At 49.5% G+C, this 23,380-nt stretch overlaps 1 protein-coding gene across 7 annotated transcripts in view; it reads right to left on the bottom strand.

Annotated features, from left to right (window-relative positions):
- The window catches only part of Nmo (serine/threonine-protein kinase nemo), a 137,040-nt gene that overhangs the window by 50,295 nt on the left and 63,365 nt on the right, over positions 1-23,380 (bottom strand). For all 7 annotated transcript variants that reach the window (XR_013086204.1, XR_013086205.1, XR_013086206.1 and 4 more), the window contains exons 2-3: positions 9,632-9,761; positions 8,862-8,917 (exon numbers count right to left, since the gene is read on the bottom strand). Coding sequence is in view for 4 of the 7 variants with exons in the window: in XM_076817990.1 (XP_076674105.1) it covers positions 8,862-8,917; positions 9,632-9,761 (186 nt within the window). In the remaining 3 variants the exon portion in view is untranslated. The remainder of the gene's footprint in view (positions 1-8,861; positions 8,918-9,631; positions 9,762-23,380) is intronic.

The following is a 23,380-nucleotide window of genomic DNA, read 5'->3' as shown; positions in this document are numbered from 1 at the left end:
ATCATTCGGCATTTCCCTTTCGATTTCGAATCGGAGTCTCTTCGATCAACGCGGACACTGTGCATCGCGGAGGGTTGTTAAGTGAGCGATGGTGCACTTCGCGACTCCTTTTAAGGGGGAACACCGCTGTGACGGCCGGAAAAGTAAACAGTTGTTAAGAATATTTTCAGGAATAATTTACAGTTTTTGTAGAAGATTTTTATTACCTACCTTTAGTACAATGTCTTAAGAGACTGTACAAAAAAATGAATAGAAAAACATGCATAAATTTTAATGTTTTAATTAATCTTCTAGACTATGGAACAGCAGGTCCGAAATACAATTTCATTTCTTTATAAACTACATGAGTGTAGTTTCCGTTGCACGTACCGATTTCTTAAACAAATTATTTTTGTAAAAATGGTGCGCTTTGGAAGAAAAATTTCGTAAAAGAACGCGAATAAGGTGGACAGTTTTTCGAGCGTATTTTAAAAATAATTGTTTCAATAAATGAATCCGTACGTGCAACGGAAACTACACTCATATTGTTTATAAAAAAAAAATGAAATTTGATTTGGGACCTGCTGTTCCGTAGTTAATCATTCGACCAGCGCGCGTGGGGGATCTAGAAGATTAATTAATATATTAAAATTGATGCATGTTTTTCTATTTATTTTTTATTATAGTCTTTTAAGACATTGTACTAAAAGTAGGTAATAAATATTTTATAGGAAACTGTAAATTATTCCTGCAAAAAATTCTTAAAAATGGCTTACTTCTCCGGCCATCACAGTGGTGTTCCCCCTTAAGTTTCTGGGGGAGTTGGGGTAGTGGGAGATGGAGATTTAGATGATAGATGTTTCTATGTTAATTTGTTGGGAAACTGTGATTTGAAAGAAGCGGAGTATTGATACAGAGCTTTGAATTGTTAAGTGATATCGTTATTGTTATCCCCTGGTGCATTTAGCACGCGTTTGATAGTAGGTTGCAGCGATTTCTATTATTCACCGATGTGTACCGAATTTTGGAAATCCTGAATCATGGCACGGGCTATCGTTGATATTTATCCCACTGTTTAATCATTCGGATTATCCATCGGTGGAAATAATATATCGGAGATGCTTCTGCACGCGGGCAGAAGTACCGACGAACGTCGCGCTTCGAAATGCGTTAAAACCGATACCAATTAAATTTTAATGCGGTCACGAGGGTTCGATGCGTTTAATGCAACACCTCAGACACAATATCGGTGATTAATAGTGGTATCAATTACCGGCATTAATTAACGGCCCGGAGCTCCCTGCGAGCCGCTGTTCCCATCGATTCCGTTTAAACTTCGTACAGGGGAAACAAACGAGACGTTTATGGTATCGAAACATTGCACGAAATTTTAACCACTGACAATCCAAAAAGTTCAAATTTATCTCCACAGAAAATCGCGCGCTAAAGCTCCCTTTTCCACGCTGGCAAGTTTTCTAGGTCTCTGCCCCAGTGTTCCCTTCTACGCCTGCCCACAACAGGTCAGCCGATTTTTTTCACGGATATCCACTATCCATGGGAGACGTGTAGGTGGTCCGATGACGCGACGTGATGCAACGCGACGTAACGCAATGCCTCTGACAAGTCAGAGAAACAGAAGGATATGGAAAAGAAGTTGTGGACAAAGGCTGCGATGGAAGGTGGGGAAACGGAACGTTCACCCGACACTTTCGATGCCAGCGACGAAACGGTGTCGCTGGTCGAATGCCTTGTTCTAATAGCGAACACCGAGATCGTGATTGATAGCCCTTAGAGGGGAGTGACTAATGTGCTCGTGGCTGATGACGCGGTGCTACGTGATTTCTTCAATTGAACCAGGAAGGGTCAAATTCTCCGCGCGTCGAGGGCCAGCCAGCCAAGCGACCGCTCCAGAGCCTTCTAAACTCGTTTTCGTGAGCTTGCGATAGGTATAAGCATAATACACCAGAGACAGACGCGCGCGATTTCCGTGTTCCAATTATAATATCTGGGAAGGTTTCGCTAGGAAGCCAGACGAAGCTAGAAACACGGACACCTAAAGCGTGTCTGTTTCACTCGAGTCGATTTCACCCTTTTCGCCTTTTCCCGCAGCCTCTCCGCCCCCCGCTGTCATCATCGATCTCGGGCTTATTTATAGAGGCTCCTTTGCGCGCACCGACACGCGATATCCAAGTTTCCGCGTGCGCCGAATTCTATTCGGATCTACCAAGGCAACTATTTTCGCGACGCCCTCAACAAGTAACCACTTCGATGGTAGGTATGCCGATGGTATTCGACGAAGTATACCACGATATAACGGAACATGGAACGACAGAAGAAGGGTTTGAAACACAATGTATCCTTGGCTCACAGGGTTTAACAAGGCGGGCATAAAAGGATCAACGAAGGGAACAAAGGGAGCCGAGATCATCGCGATCGGTATGAACTTCCTCGATGATGGGAGCAGGCGCAATCGAACCTCCCCATGCGGGCCGCTTCAGAGCCGATCAAGTATCGTCAGCGGTACAAGTATCCACGCATTACCGCGCGAGAGCGGCGCTCTCGAACCACGCGATTAAGCCGAGTGATAAGAGAATATACCAACGCTAACGAAAATCTAGAAACAGAAGAAGGATACACCTGACCACCCTTCAAAAGCGCTGTCGAATTCCCAAGTACGCGAGTCAGCATCCCATCCTCGAATTCCAGCGAGTGGCCAGTCGGACCCTCCGCCACGGTGCATCGATCCGCGCTGATCGATCGATCGTCGTCCGTCCAAGAGGATGTTGTATTGGCTGTCGCGCAACAGTGTAAACGGACTCGAGCAAACCGACCACCCCACTACTGTCCATGGGGGTGGCCGCGGGGTCGGACGGGGGTGGTAATGGCACGCCATCGACCTATCAATAGCGCTGTGGCGTGCGCATTAATAATCCATGATTGCCATCGAGCAACTCGCTGCGCCCCGACCGCCATGGTGTATTCATGGTGCGGAGCTGGGGCGTCTGGCCTGCCTGAGCGCCACCGCGGCCACCCCCTATCCGGTGAAAGCGAGCTAATCGAGGAGGATCCTTAATTAGAAATTAGACGGCGGTTACCAGCGGAATCGCGACACCCCCCCGACTGTCCAGTGGTGGAGGTTCGGGCGAGGTGTTGTGTCTGGTCGGATCGCTACGCGGGAGTATCCGCGGAGTTGGAGACTCGAAATGGTAGCGTTCGGTGGGAAAAGGTGATTAGGATTATCGGATGAATTTGCATTAGGGTGAAGTTGCGCTGGCCTGAAGGGGTATTATTTGTTACGAGTACTGATTCTGTCCACCAGCTCGATGTAAAGGTATCGATGTCGATGCAAAAGTACGCGCAGAGTAGTCGAAGATAAACGTCATTACCCCGAAGTTAAATCAGCTACTGCCCCCCCGAGAAGGAGCGTGACATCGCTAATTCATATTTGTCTGCCGCAAACCATGGTTTCCCTCGATATGTATTCATCCAATCAAGCCCGTCCTTAATCAGGAATTAGGAGGCCGTCTTGGCGAAGTAGACGTAGCCTGGCTGAGCGAGGGCGACCCGCCATCGAACTTTCGATTTATGCAGATGAGGATCGTGGATGCAGACGATCTGGGACACGGCCGAGCGAGGTATCCCAGCCAGGGAACCGTTTCTCCACTCTGGGAGCCCAGTTTCATGGGTAACTCCCACTCGTTACAGTCTCACGCGAATACCACCGAATTTTAGCTATTATTCACGACGCTCCGGTCCCTAATCTTGAGTGGCTCGTTAACCATTCGCGTGTAAAATCAATTCGGCTACTTCTGTACTCTCTGCGAATTAATTTTAGATACACCGAGCAGCGAACGAGCATCTCTGGCCAATTTTAAGCAACTTGTGCCGTTCAACTTTCAATCGCGTCAGGCCGTGTCAGAGATCGCGGTGTAAGTGACCGCGTCGAAAATTTCGACCGCGCAAAGTCGTGGACCCGGGCGATACGCCCGTGCCAACGTGATCGCTCCTCTTTATCCCCGATCTCCCAGAAAAAGTTTGCACAGTCGTCCTCTGTACGTGACTTCGACAAGATTCCACGGATCAAGCGACCTAACCCAGACCTCTCGACCCCCGCGAAAGTTACAACGTCCTTCTTTGTTCACGGTGACACGAAGGATTTAATGGCACGTAGTCACTAGGAGCACTATATCAACCGTTAATCTCGTTAGCGTATCGTCAGCGAGACGTCGGTTAGTCGTCGGGGGGGAAAGAGGCCTCTTTAATTAGAAATTAGGCAGTCGCTTTCAGCGAAGTTCAACTTTGGTAACCGAAGTTTCCCTTCAATTCCGTCGACCAGTGAATTTTCCATGGGGATGGAATTAGAATCGATCCAGGGGGCAAACAGAGGGGGCCTGGCTCCGACGGGTAATAGAATTAATGGCGACGAACGCTTTCGACGATGCTGCTGGATTCTTTGTTTGCTCGCAATTCAACGGTAAACTGAGCCCCGAGAAAATGTCAAGGAAATCTGTAGGATAACCCAGGATCGTAAGAATGTACTATCTCTGTGATATGGCTTTAATAGATGTAGGTAAGTTACAGTGGCACACCCAGAGGGGAGGCCAAGGGGCCTTGGCACCCTCCGAAGAAAAAGGAAGAAGGAGATTAATGTAACCACGACTGAAGTAATTCAAGAGCTTTGTGGAAAGGAAAGAAAATTCGATTTTATTCTTTAAATAAATTTGCATAATCTGCTGATGAGTATTATTGCATTAAAAATATTTTTGTCCCTTCAAGATTAAAGCCTGGGTGCACCATTGGTAACTTGCGACACATCGAACTTGGAACTTTATTATTTCTTTATAGCATCAATTGCCGGAATATGGGAACGCAGTGGTACGTAATGAGATCCTCGTCCTACGAGTTCGACTACCCTGACGAAACGCAGCCTATTAAACAAGTGCCTACCCCAAAATGACGATAGGACGTTGCCGTCGAGAAAAAGAATACGCGGACGTCAGAGCCGCAGGATTTAAAACCGTGGCTCGCCCTCGAATCGATCAGGTGCGCGCACCGTGAAACAGGTGGTCCAGACTGAGAAGAAACTGGTAGCCGTAAATCGAGCTCACGCGTCGTGTCTCATCAGGATCGCAGCGGTGCATGCACCATCGGACAGCTCGTGTACACGACATAATCCCGTGGACGGAGGACGACGGAGACGTACCGGTGGAACGGGGTGAGAAGGGACGGGAGCGTGCAGAAAGGAGAAAAAGAGGAGGGCAACCTGCGAGACTGTAATAGTCGCTGTTGCTGAAGATGATTCGCGTGGTTTTCAAACATCGAGCAGGTGCGGCAGGAGAAGAGGTGAAGCAAGTGAAAACAGAAGAAGAGGCTGAGGAAGCTTCAGAACATGGGAAGGAACAAAGGGTGAGAAAACATTGATACTTAGGGTAATTAAAGGGGACAAAAGGGAATGCGATACCTGTTTATTAAAGAGGAATGCAAAAAAATGGAAGGAAGAAAGAGGGGAGAGAGATGGAGAAGAGGAGAATGGAGAGGGAGTTGATTTATCGAGCTGCCTTCATCGAGATTAACTCTCGTAGCTGCTCCACACGGCCCCGTTCACTTAAGGAGGATCGACTATCGGTTTCCCACTGATCGATCGATCGATCATTCGGCCACTTTGGATGGCGCCTAGCTGCGATTCGTCCAGACGACTCGACGAATGACTACCGCGTTTTCCACTGCGATCGAGATCCCATGGGTTCAAGGAAGAAATGTACGAAGAAACCGCCATCCCGGTGGGATACTTATAAATAAATGGGGTGAACAGACGTTAAGAGGTCAGTGGAGCTCGAGGCACAGGACTCGGAATATCAAACGTACGGAAATAGATAGAAAACAGATTCGTGTGTCACGTCTACGCCTCGTTTTCGCATTCTGCTGAAGAAAGAACGCGCTCCTCTTAATTTAGCTGGCGAAACGCGGGTGTGCATTACTTAGAACCAGATTGGAAGCACTTCATTTGTCAAATGGTCCATATCGTTACCGTTGCAAAATGGATGCAATATATTTAAGAGCTCCAGATTAATACAGAATTCAAATGAAATTCTAAAGAACCTGATCACTCGAGAGAGTCGTACAACGAATCTTGCATTGCATAACGTGCGCTTTGATACGGCAACTGAAATTATGCATCAAACGGGCAGACAGAGCGTCAACACCTGCCTGATTAGAAATGAAGGTCGCGTGCGTCACGTGCATCGTGCTGAATCTCTGATAAGAAAGCAAACCTACCGCGTCTCCAAAACAAACATCTTCTCAAATGCCTTTCGGAGCTGTAAAATATTTCGCTGCGTCTTCCGACAAGCACTCAGAAACCCCCGTGTACATCCACCAAACGAGACTCAAGCCCCTCCGACATCTCAGTCGGAGCCGAGGGACCTCAACGATGAAGTACAAAGCCCGAGAAGTTTTATTCCCTATCCTCTGACGAGCCCGCGTCAAAGGCAAATACAGGGAAATTTCCCCGAAAATCTAGCGCGTCACCTTCAAGTCCCATGCGCGGGGAAGCTGGGAAAACAGAGACTTCCTATCGCGGATCAGAGGACTTACGTAAGTCAGTGTGGAGCCAGTTACGTACAGATTGCTGGGCGGTTACGTGAAGCACGGCTGGTACTGGGCGATCTACGTCACTCTAGGAGCTTTCGTTACGCAGTCGTTATGAAACCACGGAGGTCACGAGCGTGCTGGATGTCGCCCATAGAATCCATGGGAATTTCATTCAGCACCATTAACCCAAGAGATCAAAGAAAAAAAGATATTCAAGTATCCCAGCATGGACTCTATCTTCTCCACCGATTCTTCATCGAAATTCTGGAATCTTTTTCTACCAGGACAGCATCCAGCCTCTTTCCTCGAGTCTCCAAAAGAAGAACGAGCGACAGTGAGTTTTACTTTCGAAATCAAGGCCCGTTTTCAGCGACGATTTTTTCCCTCGTCGAGGGCTCCGTTATTGATCTCCCGACGTGTCCGTAACGTGAGAACGGAGCCTCGAGATTTATTAGGTTAGCTCGTCGTACACGTGTCGGGGCCCTCCCTTCCACGACACACTGAAGTTCAGGCCTTAATTTCGTTTCGAGTTGGGGGGGGGGGGGGGGATCGGTTCACCGAGACCTTTCTGGCTACCCGACCAGCTTCGACCGGCTGTCAGAAATTCCTGGCTTTTCCGGGGCAGATTTATCGCCACCCCTCTCCCACTGCTCTCCGCCGAATTAGAGGGCTCCCGTTTCGCGCCGTTACGAGATTCGAGACAGGGGACGTTTAGGTCAATGGCTGAAATCCTGAGTACATAGTTGTGACGCGAGAAGCGAAGATTATGTAACAGTCTGGGGGAAAGTAATTGATGGAGCTTTTTGTCTGTCGGCTTTCTGGGTAGCTTTTTTTAGAAGAATCCTGTGTCCACCGTGTCCTTTTTTATTGTCCTTATCAGGCGAAGGACAGCCTTCGGATGTTACTAAAAATGGGAACTCGATGGTGCGACTTGTCTTCAAGGTTCCATCGAGTGTCGTCACAGTGGCGTGTTATCGCGGCGATTGTTCGTTATCCAAACGCCGTTTAGCTTCTTATCGGGACGTAGCTCTAATCACAGCGGTATGTGTGACGAGTGCCGCGTGGTCACCTCGGAACTTCGACAGGCACACGTGACAAGGAGAAAGACTAATTGATCTCTGAAGGTTTACCTAACGCAAATTGACATCGACGCTCCGTTGACTTGGAAGCTCCTCGTCAACCAAAATATCCACGGGAAAAAATACACGAAATCTCCGAAAAGCAACGCTCTGTTTCATCCCCATCGTTACCAGACATGCCCCACGCTGCTCTAGCTGGCGCGTCGGGGTTCACGCTCTTCGAACCAGTCAACTCCAGCCATTTCCTCCCCCGTCTTTGTCCTCGCCGCGATAAAGACCGCGGTTATTATCCTTGCTGTTATCTGGCCGTGGGAAAAGCGGAAGCAAGAAGGGCGTCTCCCTCTCGAAGAGCGCCGAGGAAAAGGGCGAAGAAGAGAGAAAGGGGGAAAGCTCCGACGGGGGAAGGAAAGGGAAAACGTCGGTTTACCGAATCGCAATCGTTCACGGGCAAGTTTTTACGCGAGAGAACGGCGAAGGGGATGCAACTGGAGGCTGGATCGGTTCCCGATCGCGTCTCTTCCCTTCCACGCTTTTAATTGCTGGCTCGATTAAAAGTTTCCGCGTCGGTTGAGATGGTCGAGCGTTGCGTGAGCTGGCTGCCGCCGCAATCGGAAAATAAAGGAGGAAGAGTCGACTTCGAGTGATCCGATTATCGTGTACAACCCTCCCTATCTGTTTCACTTCTTCCTCAATGTTTTACACGTTTGCGTTCTTGCAAAAAGGACCGTGGACTTGGGGGAAGTTTGAGGATAAATTTCCAAGGTAGATGATAATGAGAGCGCGAGTACGAGAGTGATTCACCCCTTGGGAATTCCTGGATTTCTTCTGTGAAGTATCCGTAGGTGACTCCCGCGGAGTTTGTCAGAATCTCTCGGATTTTATAATAGTTCCTGGAAGCTTTAAGATTCTATGAAATTCCAAGGCTTCCCTGCATAAAATCCACCTCCGCAGGGCCAGGTAATAACGAAAAGAGATAACAGAGTCACGACTTTAACTTGGATCCCTTTCCACGGTAAGAACGGATCTAAAATCGCGATCCCTTCGAAAAATTCCTTACCCCGGCGGTGTTCCCTCGTCAAAGCACCCCCGCGGGGAAACTAGAAGGCCCGGGAACTCGGGCTGCCGTAAAAGAATCAGCGTTTTCAAATTTTCATCCTAACGACAAACCTTTCTGCGGCTACGTTGCCGACTGGTACATTTACGAAAGGATACATTTCTTGGAAGAAGTCCAGGTGCGGTGGCTGCAGAATGTCCAGGGCTGAGAGGACCTGAAAAAACAACAATTACCACGAATTTAAACAGACTCCCTGAAGCTGGCACTATTTCTCTAAAACGCCTTCAGATCTAACTGCGCCCAATTTGGAATTTTACTAGAAACTCTAGAAAGTCACTCGACACAAATTCTCGGACCCTTCGATTATTTATTCCTCGAGCTACTCGTCGATGATTTAGCAAGGGGACCAAGTGCCTGACCACAGTTTCCCAAAGCCACGAGCCTGTTTTTCACAGACAAGGGTGTTTCTCCTCGTCGAGAGGCCTTCGATCTCCAAGCACGCGCAGGCTCCAAAGATCGACATTTTCGAGGAAAGCCCGACGATAATGCGCTTATCTAGCGGCTGGTCGTAAAACAAAATGCCGGCTGTATTTTCCTGCAGCCCCGAGAGATAAGTTGCCCGCCCCGGCAGATAAGCGAGTTATGGAAAATCGGAAGCTACGTGGGCGGAGACAGGGAAACACGCGAGACTGATTTCCGGCGAAGCGTATCGGAGGGACGTCCTCGCGAATGCCGGCCAAGTTTCGCCACTACGAGCACTCGCTCTGGATGCCTTTACCTTTGTCTCTTTTCCCGAGACTGGCGTCAAATCGGCGCAGGGAACTCGATAACTCGGGGATTTTATCTGTGACTTCTCGCCTCCGTTGCGGCCGCAAGGGTAATGCCTTTTGAATTATAGTTCTACTTTAACGAGCGGACGTGGACTCACGTTTTCGTGTTTGAAGAAGCAGAGCATCTTCAGCTCCCTGAACACTCGCTTGCTGCTCACGAGGCTTTGAAAGACATTTGGCAGTTTCTTCAGTGCCACTCTCCTGCCATCCCTTGGATCCGTGACTGCCCTGTAAATCACACAGATATTGTTATTTAGTAGCTGACAGAGTTGCTGGTAATCACAGGGAGTAATTAAACCGGGGACAAGTAGATTTACAAACCGACGCGCGTTACGAAAAGTGGCAGGTTTCAATTTTCTTATGAAAAGTAGCACGTTTCTGACGAATATTAGCACGTTTGGTCTTCCGCCGCGCAGACTAACATATTTGACTGCTTCGTGACGAAGAATAGCACGTTTTGGATTATATTGCAGACTGCAGGAACTATCGCGTTTCAGCGCGTGGTCAGTTTAAAAGAATTCGATTGATAAAAGTAGTGTTTAATAAATAATAATTCCATCTAATCTCCAAAAGACAACACATATGAAAATTTTAATCCACATAATTTAAGTACTGTATTTTAATGTTTAATAAATTACCGACCTAGTACTAAATAAAAATTATTATTATTATTATTCGTCTTTATTACTTGACACATCCAGAGAAGAAAATAATACATAAAGACAAGCGAAGTAAATGGCGAGGCTGCAGTACAATACTGTTAGAAGCCTAACCATAACTAAATAACGTCGGTATTTAAGTTGACGCACTCGATGGTCTCGATGTTTATAGGCAAACATGCTATTTTGCGTAGCTAACCATCCAAATGTGCTGCTGTTTCGTCGCTACAAACGGAACAAGCTATTTTTCGTGGCAAACCGCCGAAACGTGCTAAGTAGTTTTCGCAGCGAAAACCGAAACGTGATAGTTTTCGTGACAACGAGGACAGACGTGCTACTTTTCGCAAGAAAATTGAAACGTGCTGGTATTCGTAACGCACGTGGAAATGTGCATTCACTCTAAATACAGTGGCAGACAAAGGAAGGTTTAAAATGTCTAACTTCGTGCAGTTTCCCTAAACCTGGTGCTCCGCTCATCCAAAATGTATAATTATAAGCGTCAAGCCCCAACACAGAAGACAGCTCCACAATGAACCGATACACTAATTCCGCCTAACGACCATAATCACTGGCCAGGTAGCTGATCGGCCGAGCAAGTTCAACAGACTCTCCAACATCGCTCAACAAATTCCAATCCCTCCCGAAACCATAGGCAAAGCCACGAAACGTTTCCGAAATTTCGGTGGAGAAGTTCATGGAGGATCGGTGTAACCAGCATCACGGGTGGTCCCTGAAGAGTCTGCGGCCATGGGCACGCTCGGCGATAAATTTCAACGTTATCTGTCGATCCGTGAACACGTCGGGACAACTGCGAGCCCAGGCGGGGGAGGCTAAGGGTGGGGTTAATAACAGGCACGATCGATCCGTAATCCGCGAAACGCGAGCAGACGACGTGGCCCGTGCCCTCCGCGGAATAATTATTGTGCCTGCAATTAGTCCGTTTACGGTGGTTCGGTTTCATTGTCAGCCGGTTATACCGCAAACCGACGAGTCCAATCCCTCGTTTTCATTCGCCAGTCAATCTCGTTCTCGACCGCCACCCCCTCGACAACCAACCCCCTTTCCTCGCTGCAACGTCTGCCCCGACAGGGCGACAAAGCGATTTCGATAGTTTTTCGGGGGAGATTGCTACTCGACGATCCGCCGAACGCTTCCTTGCCCTGTCTGCTTCTTCTGTACAGCCAGTGACGAGATAACGTCCAAACGAGGCGATCGTTTCTGGGGCCAAAGCCGACGCACTTTGCGTCCTGCTCGGTGTCGGTGAGCAGATAAGGGGAGAGGAGGGTTTTTGGTGGGGTAAGGAACTTCAGAATTGTGGAAACGATAAATTAGAAAGTACTGGGAGGGGGTAAGTTAGAATTTGCAGCGAAGGTACCAAGGACACCGAGGATGAAATCGTGTGCAGAGAGGAAGCAGAAGTTAAACGAGAGGTTAACAGTCGACCGGTCGCGGAAACGGTAGTTGGAAGGGGGGTGATCAAAAGAGGAATTAGTCGAAGCAAGTGGCGTCCACGTTTCAGGGTCGTTCTACTCGAAATCCGTGGCTACGCTTCCGTTATGCTCGGCGAGCAGAGTGCGTTGACCCTTTTCGAAGGTCGTCGTACCTTTCTCCGTTCGTGACTCGCTTCTGTGAATCGAGCTTTAATCTCTGAACGCGGAGCCTCCTGCATCCCAACCGCCGCCGATAAGATAATCGAGGGCTCTGAATTTCACCGCGATAAACGGTGAAAAACTCTGTCCTCTCGATTCCCCGATAACTCCTCCTCGACGGCCGGCCGTCGCCACTGTTTTCACACAATTTTACTAGACTTTTCTTCAGAGAAACGTCAACCTATCGCGGGTTCTGTGGTTTGCCGCGGTATTTTCTGAGAAAACCTCGGCCTCCGATTCGACGGAGGACGAACGAACGCCGACAGCTGCGCCAACAGGACCCCCCGCGTCGCTGAACACCGGTGCAAATGAATCAGTTTAGTGCCCGATAACGAAGCTAACGACTTCGACCTGATGAGCCAGAGGATCGTCCATTTTCGTGCGTCACTCTCGCTTGTAAACTTGGCGTGCCTTTCCTATGCGTGCGAGCGAGCATACGGGGGGATGATTCATCTTGGAAATCGAGCAGCGGTTGGGAAACGTCCGAACAATTGCTAGCGAACGATCTAAATAGATCCTTGGGATTCGGAGAAAGATATTACCGAGAAGATATTCCAAGGAGTTATTACAACGAGATACTAGTGGCTGTCCAACTGAGTGCATCCTACCGCAATCTTATCAGCGTTCAACTGACACCTAGATCGCATCGGGGGCGCGAGCCTAAAGCAGATCCATTTCGCACCCGATGCAAGTCAAATTAGACCCAACACTCGGTCTTGGCGGAGGGAAATTCTTGCGAAGCAACAAGTAAAGGACGACGAGCTCTCCTTTTCTCCCACCAGGACCCCTTTCTTCCTCGGTCGGGTAATTCGATCAGACGGTAATTAGCGGCTCCGCGGCGGGAGGTAATTTAATCGAGCTAAATTCGTCTCGGATCGATGACGGTGTCGTTGTGTGCGCGTCATGTGCAGAATCGACTCCGACTGGCTTTCCAGCCACGGCTGGCACACGTGACTCTCTCGCCCACCCCCTTCTGCAGTGGTGTTTTGCATATTATACCGCAACATTGTTATCAACAACGGCGAAGCGCATAAATTCCGCCCCGCGACGCACCGAGGGAGAGAGAGAAAAAAAAACGCTCGCGGGGGAAACAAAGCAAATAGAGGACGCGCGATTTACCTGCGCCCACCACAATTTTCTGCAAAGTTACGAGCTCCATCCCCCGCCCCCGCGGCCCGCCCTGCCCCGCTTTCTCCGCCATTCTTCGTCCACGTTTCGCTGCTAAAGTTCGCTGATAAAGCGGCCTGCGCGGCTCTTCGGGGTCGATGCCTTTTTTTTTTTGTCGAGGGAGAAAAAGGAGGGGAGATTGCCCCTTTCCTCGCGGAGTCCGGAGGACGAGTTCTGCCCTTCGCAATTATCGTGGAATTCTGCGAATCCCCTGCCCGTGACACTCGATTCTTCAACCCTTCTAATCTATGTCTCGCGAGCTGGTGTCCCTTGTTCAATTCTCATCCCAATTCGCCGCAGTCCGCGCCTCCACCTTCCCTTGCCAAGGCCTCCCCCCGCTCGCTGGAACCAGGTCCCGCGTCAGAGCTGCTCGAAAATAACAAGCTCCCCTTATGGACACGACGCAGCGAGGTGAGCGGAGCGTGTTCATGACAAACGCTTCGGACTCTGTATTAATACAAAGTTGGGAACTGAATATCCCAGCTATTTATAGAGGCATTTAGTACACCCCCGCGGCCACCCCTTCGATTTAATACAGCGCGATGGCGATTTACCGTTCCTGCGCCGGACAATGGTCGCTTTTTGCGCGCAGCTTGTTTACCAGCGCGCTCTTTCAAAGTAGAATCCGATCGAATCCCGTTTTCCGGGCGGCGCGTTCCCTTTAATTCCGGGCCACTCGAATGTGAAATCAAATCGAACGCGGTTGCTCGTCCACGATAACAGGGAATAAGCACGTTAATGCCATGCAGCAGCCTCTTCGTCTACTCCGAGGTGCAAGTTCTCGTTGAGAATAGTCTCGAGGGTGGCGAGGGTCCCCGGACGAGCGAGTCCTGCCGCGAGATGTTGCCACTACGTCACGGTTGCTCGTACTTCTGTTTCGCGGCGCCACGGAAGCCAGGCGTACGCAATTTCCTGCTGCTCCTCGCGAAATCGCCGGTTGCAGGGAATCGCTGGGCGCCACTCGGCAGCAGTTCAGACGGTTTCTAGGTGCACCTAGTTGCTCAGTGAACTGACGCTCGCGGACTTTCCAAGCGGTAAAATTGCACCCTGGCTCCTTTCCCTTGCGCCACTGGTCGGCCACCGGGACAGGCGCGGCGGAAAGGAAGCGCGCGACGAAACTGAGCGACTCCGATCGGTAAAGAGATTGATGAGCCAGTGGGGAAGCGGAGAGACAACGCGTGCTTGATTGGCTGCCATTAGGAAGTCGAAGCAGGGGTTTGCTCGTCTGAGATTAATTCGAGTGTGATGTCACAGTCGCGTTAACAACTTCTGTCTAGCCACTGAAGCAGGAGAAGATATTTCGTCGCGTGTATCTCAGTGTCGTTCGATATTTAATTGAGCTAAACGCAGTGCCGACGATCGCGTTCCGCTCGATCAGCACTCTTAATTGAATGATGCGCGCGGCGCTAATCTCGCGCCTTCCGCGGAAAACTGGGATCGCTCGGTTTAACAACAGAATAGAGATAGAGGCGTTATCGCGGTCCGTTCAGCTTAATCAGCGGTTAATTAAACGAGCCGCCCGACATTAATTCGAGCACAATGACTTGGGCCGCGTCGCGACGCCTTATCTGTTTATCCGGAGAAGTTCCCGCGAGCCGCGTGCCAATACCACCAGGAGAATCTCGCATGCGCGCGGAGCGCGTCGCGGCTCGCGGTCGCGACGCGTGTGAATAAATGAAAACGTATTGTTTTCGGTGGCGGCGCGAACGATGAATAAATGATCGCTAGGAAATCGAAAAGCAACGGGCGTTTCAAGCAGCGACGTCGCGCCGCTGGTTTAAACAAATTCTCTCAATAATGGACGCGAATCCGAGCGACCGAGCGTTAAATCCGCGCCGAATCGCGGCCTGGGACGTTCGTTTCAGCCCGCTGCGTCGATACGTCCCGATGGAGGCGCGAGAGGAGGGCGAAGAGCAGCCGAAATCCCGCGAAACAGTTTCCAAGAGCGCTAAAACAAGCTGAATCCGCGGCGAGGCGACTTTACTCTCGGTTTATATCGGCGATAAAGGGGGACGATCGTCCGGTGTGATATCGCGGGGGCAGGGAAGGGGGCATAATCATCTCTGCCACGTGGACGAGCATTGTCTCCTCTCCCGTCTAGACGAGCATAAATCTCGAACCACTCGATGAATCGTTAACGCTCCACGTGCTGGTCACGCTTAAGCACACTTAACGCAGCATAGTTGGATTCTTTGCGTGGGAGGTGCTAGGTGCTTGGTGACTCCGAGTGGCCAATAGTTTTGCCTAGAGGAGCAGCAGCCCTCAAACTTCTCTGCGCCAGTTTCCGCAATTTCATTGGGAATCGCGGGGGGATAATATAGAGAGGCGTCGAGGAAGAATTACTGGTCGAAACAGCCGCGTGTCTGTCGGAGCTTATTATTCCAAGAGACCGCGGAAACTCGGGAAACAGCCGCGTGTTTAGCCAGCCAGGATGGCCGAGGGAGGGGAAAAAGTTATCGATCTCTTGCACGCATGCCAGTCACTGTCTACACGCGACCAGGTCTCTGACCAGACGCTGCGAAAGAAGCCAGGCAAAGAGAAGACTGAAAGCGGCTACAATGTTGGAATTTACATCGACGATCACCGCGACACGCTTCTCCTATCTGTTGGTACCCTTTCGTTTATTTGTGGATCTTTGAGAATCGTAGGGTCGGGGAACAATTTAATAGTTCCTCCTTGTAGATTGTGGGTCATTGTTGTTTTTCCGTTGTTAAGCTCGGAGAGAGGAGAAGCGAGGAACGCTGGGGGAAAAATGGATTTCCAGATTCCAGGTTTACCTGGCTGGCTTCCGCGCAATTCCCACACGTCTTTCCTACGGTAATTTTATCTGCTGATCGTCGAGTCCCTGATACTACACAGTATTTCCAGGTTGTACGTTGCACGGTGACAGCTGCGACAGGATCACCTGCAGCTGCGTCGCGCGATAAAGGCGCGCGGCGAATGCAATTACAGGAACCCAGGCAACAGCTAATTACACGGAAACGAGTGACGTCAGCGCTCGAACAGTGTTTCTTTGCGTTCCGCTGTACCCCAGTAATTCTTTCGGCCTGTCTTCTACCTTGAAGACCTTGGCATTGAAATTACAAGCGGCAGCAACGAAAGAAACCAGCGCGCACGATAGAAAGACAATCGCGGCTGGGTAAATACGGTCTACAAATGTGAACGTACGAAGGAAAAGAGAGCTCGTTGCACCCTTTCACCGTCTGGCCCGTTCTGCGGCTGCCACTCACGTCCCACTTTGCTGTGAAACTGATAAATACTTAATAACGATTCTTTCCTCGGTGGAAAGTCAACGTGGAATTCCATTCTGCTGAATCACAGAAGTATCGCTCCTCTGCGTTGCGGGTGAGATGAAATTAGCTAGCGTGGCGCGTGAAAGGAATGATGAACGGGTTAAAAGATTGTTAGGGGAAGGGTCGAGAAGGTGGAACCAAACAAATCGCATGATCCGCTGACGCAGCTGAAGCGGGGCAGCCGGCGTGTGTCGCAGAGCACGGAAATTGGCAAGGATCGAGATGGATTGGCGCACGAGCAAAAAGCTCCTGACCCTGAGGTGCACCAGTGACCTTGATGGCGAGGGTAAGGCTTCCGCATTGCTGCGAAATAGTGGGAAACCTTTCGTCGCAGGGCTTTCCACCGGTCTGTCCAACCTCGTCCACCCTGCCTCGCGAATTCAGCAGCTAGATCACAAGTTTCATGAAAATCTTTCATCAATCACCGCCAATTTCCTGGAGGAAATTGGCGTGGCCGTGAATCTACTTAGAGTGCCAATATTCGATCGACGACACGACTTCCTTGGACGTGTCTGAATTAGTCCGACTTCCTCGACTTTGTATAAACTTCAAGCAGAGTCAAGAACATTTAAGATCGCCTGAGTGACACACGAAGAACCTAGACCCAAGAATAATTTCCAAGAGAAATCGTAGGAAGAGCCAATCGGGACCCAGCAAGGACCACCAATCTCCGATTAATGAAGTCCATAATAAATGTAGCAGCGTGAGGAAGGAGGCGGAAGCTCGCAAAGACCGTGTCCCCCCCAAGGGACGATCACGAAAGAAAGAAGCGTCGTTCAACTCCCCTCGCATCGTCGCTTTTCTTCCTCGTTAAACAAACACTCGCACCCCGTGTCCCAGGCCGGACATGCCCCGCGACATTATTACCCGCGATAGGATCAACGGCGCGGCTCTCAATTTAATTACGCGATCCTCCGGTGGCCTGGTTACGCGGAAAAAATGCACGGATTAATTATGAGCGCAATTAGAGGCGGCGATAACGAGCGCGCAATAAAGTCCTGAAATCGATCCATTCCGCCGCGCTCCCTTTTCCACCGCCGAAAGTGCCCGCCACTGTCCCATAAGAGGACGCCTGTAATTTATTCGCCGTTCAGATTAAGCCGTCCCATTAGCGGCAATCGATAGAAACGAAATCTTGTATTTGCCCGATCGGAAGACCATGGGAGGCTGTTCGCGCCCCGTCGATTACACGTGCTCCGTGATTTATAATCGGGCGCGCGGAAGCGGGCAGACTGGCCGGATATAGCTCGCTGCTCAGACAACAAGATGAATATTAATTAACGACGTGGCTCGCGGGGGAACATCCTAGAAGCTTGGAGCTTGAAAAACGACAAGTAATGGGTTTCGGTGCTGTGACGTTTAATGGGGTGACTATTAGGGATGATTCTGAGGATGGAATGTGTGGGGTATGCAGTGGCGCATTCGGGATTTTAAGAGGAAGCCAAGTTGGACGGATAAAAATATTTTTAATGTAAATTCAATAAAATTTATTAAGGGAGGATTGCGCCTTATTGGGCCGAAAAATAGGTTATTCTTTGTGAATTTTTTGTACACAAACGGTTCGAGAAATTAATTTGCCGTTCGGCAGGCTGTTTTATTGTATCTTAAACTATTGTTCTGAATTTTTGTGTGACAGTGAAAAAAAATATGGCCGATACAGAGAGAGCGTTGAAAAATAATCAGATCGCCCTGGCGTTGACGAAAAGTACCTACTGTAAAGGTTATCCGAAACACAAAAAGGAAAAGAGATTCTTAATTTATATTCTATATGAATGTGGCTATCTGTGGTAGTAGATTTATTGTCGTATCTGTGACCGTTCCTTTTTTATTTAAAGAAGTTTTCTCGATTTTAGGGCAAACCCTTTCTCAAACTCAAATCTGGACACTTCATATTCTTCAAAAGCCTGCCATTTTAACATTTTTATATTTTTTTTAATGCATCTACTACCCCAGATAGCCACATTCATATAGATTAAGAATCTCTTTTCCTCTTTGTGTTTCGGATAACCTTTACAGTAGGTACTTTTCGTTAACGCCACGGCCATCCGATTATTTTTCAACGCTCTCTATATCAGCCATATTTTTTTTCACTGTCACACAAAAATTCAGAACAATAGTTCGAGACACAATAAAACAGCCTGCCAAACCTCAAATTAATTTGTCGAACCGTTTATGTAATAAAAATTCACAAAGAATCACCTATTTTTCGGCCCAATAACGCGCAATCTCCCCTTAAATAATCCCAAGACCTTAAATTTATTTAAAAAATGAAATCCAGTTTTCTTTTCTTTTTACAAGGTCTTGAATTACTTCAATCGTGGTTATTAATCTCCCCTCTGGGTGCGCCACTGAGGGGGATGAGGACATACGTATCTATAAAATTTGTATTTTGATAGTGTATAAATTCATTAATCGCTAACCCTTTCAATCGACTTTCCACCGCGAACGCTAGGCGGAATATAATCTCGGTGTTTCCATTGCGATTAAATGGGAAGATCGAATAGCTGGCGGTGGCAACGAGAACAGGTATCAATCAAATTAGTTGCCGCGACTAGAAAGGGGATCGACCCAGCCCGATTAATAACGGTCGCGATTATGCGTGCCGCGACTATAATTTATAATCGAACGGACGAACGACGTTGAAATTTATACGCGCTGGATGAACGGTGCGAGGGGAGGGGGATGGTGGAAATTCGCCGTGAATTAATCAACCGCGGCGTGCGCGAAAAGCCGGCAGCGAGGCTGGGGGGGAGCTTGTCTCCGCGTATTCCGCGTGTTTAAAGTATGAAAATAAATGTGCCACGCGGACGGCCGGCTCTCGCGGCACCGGCCAAATATTTACACGGCGAAGCGCGCGAAACGTTACGGGGCCGCTATAAATCACGAGGAAACGGACGCGTTCGAGGGGTCCTACGTTGCGTGGCACCTCGCTGAAGGGTTGTCGCGTAACGTGAATTATTCGTAGCGAAACGAATTCACAGATTGCTGGGAACGTAGCAATTTAGAAGTGGAGCCATCCGAGGCATTCGAAAGTTGCCTGCTGGGGCTATGTCCTCGCGAGAATCGCTCTCTTGAGGTTCCATAAGGCGAGTTTAGATGCTGACAGACAAGCATGGGGAAAGTGAACCATCCCGAAGAGGAACTTAAGCTTCCTCGGTGGAAGGAATTGGAATAAATTTGTAGAAAACACTGTGTTCCGTTTGAATTACAAATAAAAGGGGATATTTTGACGAATTCTGAAGACGACGGTGCTTATCGACGCCCTCGAGTCGTCTGATATCGATAAACCAAACCAAGAAGCTACGTCGAGGCTCGTTTATGCCCCAAGGAACGTTCGACTCCGATAAATCCACGGAGAACGAGCGACTAGGGACAAACCGTGCAAACCCTGTAATTAATACCGCTCGATTATGCGTACTAGGCGATAATTTATAATTGACTCGACAGCCACGCGCTCTAAGTTGCACGAACGATCGATTACAGCTCGTTAGGTTGATTTACAGGCATCGGGAGAGGCTTTCCTGTCAGCCGCTCTTCCCTTAACTACTCCCGTGCTCGAGACTCCGCAAGAAGAATCCCCCTGTTCGCGGAATATCGCGAGCTCTTATGGCGAACGTAACGGGGACCCGCTCGAGGACCCTGCTCTCCTCGAGGAATCGAGCAGCGTCTGCCTCGAGGAGGATTCGTGGAAACGGTGCCGGCCTGACGGGGGAAATTTGAAAGAAAGGGTTGCGCGCGAGAATGAGCAAACTGTTCCTGTTAGAACAGGGGAATTGGGATAGATTTGGTCGAAGTAGTAGCGGGCATTATATGTCAGACGCGCAAACTCTCGTATCGCGTGAATGGTGGATTTATCGTTTCGAGAAATTACTCAAAAACAGCTCTTCTGTCTGTTACAGAAAAATCGTTCGATGAGAGTGCGAAGCTCCAATATTTTACGCAAACAGTTGCCTCCGCGAGCCGTGCAAATATCAAACACTCGCCGCGTTCCTGCAGACGCACACAGGGGCGCGGAATCGATAACAGCGCGGTTTAAATATTCGTATTTGCAAAACTAAAACGGCGTATCGTTTGTCCAATACGATATTCATGAGCCAGCCGTTGTAATAATTTCAGGGAAGCGCGCTTTCACTCGGCTTGCGCGGCGTTCCTTCCAATTCGACTCTTCCGTCGATTCGTCCCCTCGTTAACTCCATTTTTCCGCGGTATTTTCGAGCCAGCCGAGTCAATGATCCTCGGATATTATGCAGGCTCGCTCGCGGACCGAAAAACAGAGGAGGAAGGACGCGTTCCCGTGGTCGCGTTCGAACGCGCGCGCAATTTCCTCGCGATGCGACGTCGCGGCATCGATCGCTGGGAATTAGCATCGGTGTAAGTGCTGTGGCGTATTTACACGTATAAGCTCCGGCTTAACTTTCGGCTCTAACTAGTTTAAACTTAACGCCAGAGAAACTGCGGTTCCAGCAGAACTACCAGGCAAGCGCGCACTCTCCCAGATGTCTGGGGGATGTCGGAGGAGGGACTTGTCCAACAGTTACGCGATAATAGAGCGGTAAGCGAGTCGACGGAGAGAAAGTAAGATTATATGAATCTCCTCTTGTCTTTTTCTTGGGGGAAAAGCCTCTGCGAGTGATGGCTAATAACATCGCCCGGCTAATTTCTGACGTAATTCGTTCGGATTACCGTAATCCTGGCCTACGATGTGGATACCAGATACTAGGCTAGGCCCGAGCGATAAGGAACTTCGAAGGAATATTTCGAAATTCCATTTCGATGCCAGCAACGTTTTACTGTCGTTCTTTGCGGAATGAAAGGAGATCAGCCGTCCAATAAATACATGTACCAATTTCCCCAAGTGCAAAGGCAACGTCGTAAAAACGCCGCGAAATAAAGGCCAGACAGGGGCTGGTCTCGCGAGCAACAACGCAGAAGGAACACCCACACGACCCAGACCCAGACTCCGCCGTTCGATCGATCGCGCAAACAACTCGCAACCCCTCGAAAATCGTCGCAACCCCGCGGACGTTCTACCAGCTCGGCATTCGAGTCCCTCAATCCCTGTTAACTCTACCCTCTGCTGGGTTTAATCTATACCAGACCTAACCCAGGCTGTGCGGCACGTACAATTCTGTGAATCTAAACTATGGATCCGTGGGTATGAGGGAGTTGAGCCCAGGCTGCGCAAAATCTCCAATATTTCACGTTCAACTTGCTCCAGATTTAGATCGCAGGGCAACCGATATCTGTATTATAGTTGAATTGTGTTAGATCTTAGCTGTGGCACACCTGGGTGGTGTTATGTTCCAGGCTATGCCGAATGTTGATCTAGGAGCGATCAAGCTCAGGACCATTGCAGCTACCCAAGACTTTCAAGCTCCCAGACAATATCCAGAGCGACTGGAACCGCGATCAATCCGAATGGACTCAGAATAGTCGACGCAGAGAATTGGCCATACATCAGTACGCGTGACAAGGCATCGGGGGTCTAACCCATTTTCCACGCCGCAATGCCACAATGGCCCAGGAGAAGGCTTTTACCCGGGAATAAGCCGCGGACAGGTCGAGTCTGGATCGACAAAAGGCGAGAAACGCGCGAAACGTGACCCGATATCCTTCGAGGACGCCCTTCAGCAGCGCCCCGCGAAGAAAGGACCCAGGTGAGCGGGCGAAGAGAGAGGGTGGACGGCTGCGGAAGGGAAACCGGATGGAACGGTCTCGGTATCTAGACGATACGGCCGCCACGCTTCGCCCGCTGCCCTTACGAAACCGGACGGAGCTGTTCATCTAGAGATCTAGATGAACGACCTGCTCGAATCCCTTTTGCTTCGTCATAATTCGGGAAACGATTCGACTACTCTGTTTGGAAAGCTGAACTCGCACCTGTCTTCTATTAAAGAAGACAGCGTTTCGTTTTGGATGGAAGTTGTAGAGGCGGCATGGGAAATGAGTCCAAGAATTCGAGGGACAGAGCAATGGCAACCAAGCATTGGTTCTCAGGAGATACGGAACGACGACGCTTTCCGTCAATGCCCAGATGCAGGTTTCGCTCGAATGTTCGTTAAAGTTTAAGCGAATCCAGAGCCCGCTGATCTGGGCTAAACTTTTTAATAAGACGTCGCGGCCGTGCCGTGACTTTTTAAGCGAGCTCCGCCTCGCTGCCTCCACGAGATCGCCCGCTAAAATCCGCTTTCGCGACTCGCGAACCGTTAGACCGCGCGCACTGAGACGCGGCGAGGTCTTAAATAAACTCCGCCGTCGACCTAACAAGCAGAGGCGAACTCGAGGCGGTTGCGAGCGGAATCTTGAAAGAAGAAGACAGGAGAGCTCGGTGTTCTAGCTGATATTCTCAGACGTATCACGACGGGATTCCAAAGTTCTTTCTTCCACTGATATCTATCATAATAATCGCCGAAATTCATAGGAATAGTTCCCCCAAACCGTCTGTACACGCAAACCAAGCTCAGGATTCGTTGAGCATCAAAGTGTCTGTAATAAAAACTTATTCCACGCGAAACATCTCCTCTTCAACCCCTAAAACATCCCCCCAAATCACCCTTCCCACCTCGCACCAATGGACCAACATAAAAATTGGTTATACCGGGGCTCGTCGCCGTCTCGGCGTCGCTTTACCCGAGGTCGACGTCCCTTCGCCCTTCAACGACCATCAGCCGTCGATGTCCCAACCCCCGTGGGGGTTGGAGGGCCCTGTGCGATGCGTCGCCGAAAAAGAAGGACGCCTGTTGCTGGCGCTATGGCCACGGATAGAGGACGTTTTAAAGCGAGCCAGCCAATCGATACGATTCGAGGTCGACCTGATAACCTTTGCTAATGGAGGCTCTCGAGCGTCGTCGAGGTGGAGGGACGTGAATCGCGATCAGGCTACCGTGTGCTGGGGGAGGGGTCAACGACTCGTTGCAAACGCGCGCTCTCCTTCAAACCAAATCCATATTTTTCAGGGGAACGAATGTAGCAACGAAACTTTTTACTCTCGCGGCTGACGAGTGGGGGTTCCATCCCCCGGTAGGCAAAAGTGTCAGGGACGTTTCGTTTCAATTGTGCGCTGTAGTGTGCAACTACTC

Source organism: Andrena cerasifolii, chromosome 8, assembly GCF_050908995.1.
Source record: "Andrena cerasifolii isolate SP2316 chromosome 8, iyAndCera1_principal, whole genome shotgun sequence".
NCBI lineage: Eukaryota > Metazoa > Arthropoda > Insecta > Hymenoptera > Andrenidae > Andrena > Andrena cerasifolii.
Note: the sequence above shows the minus strand (reverse complement) of the source record. Positions and strands in the feature narration are given on the sequence as shown.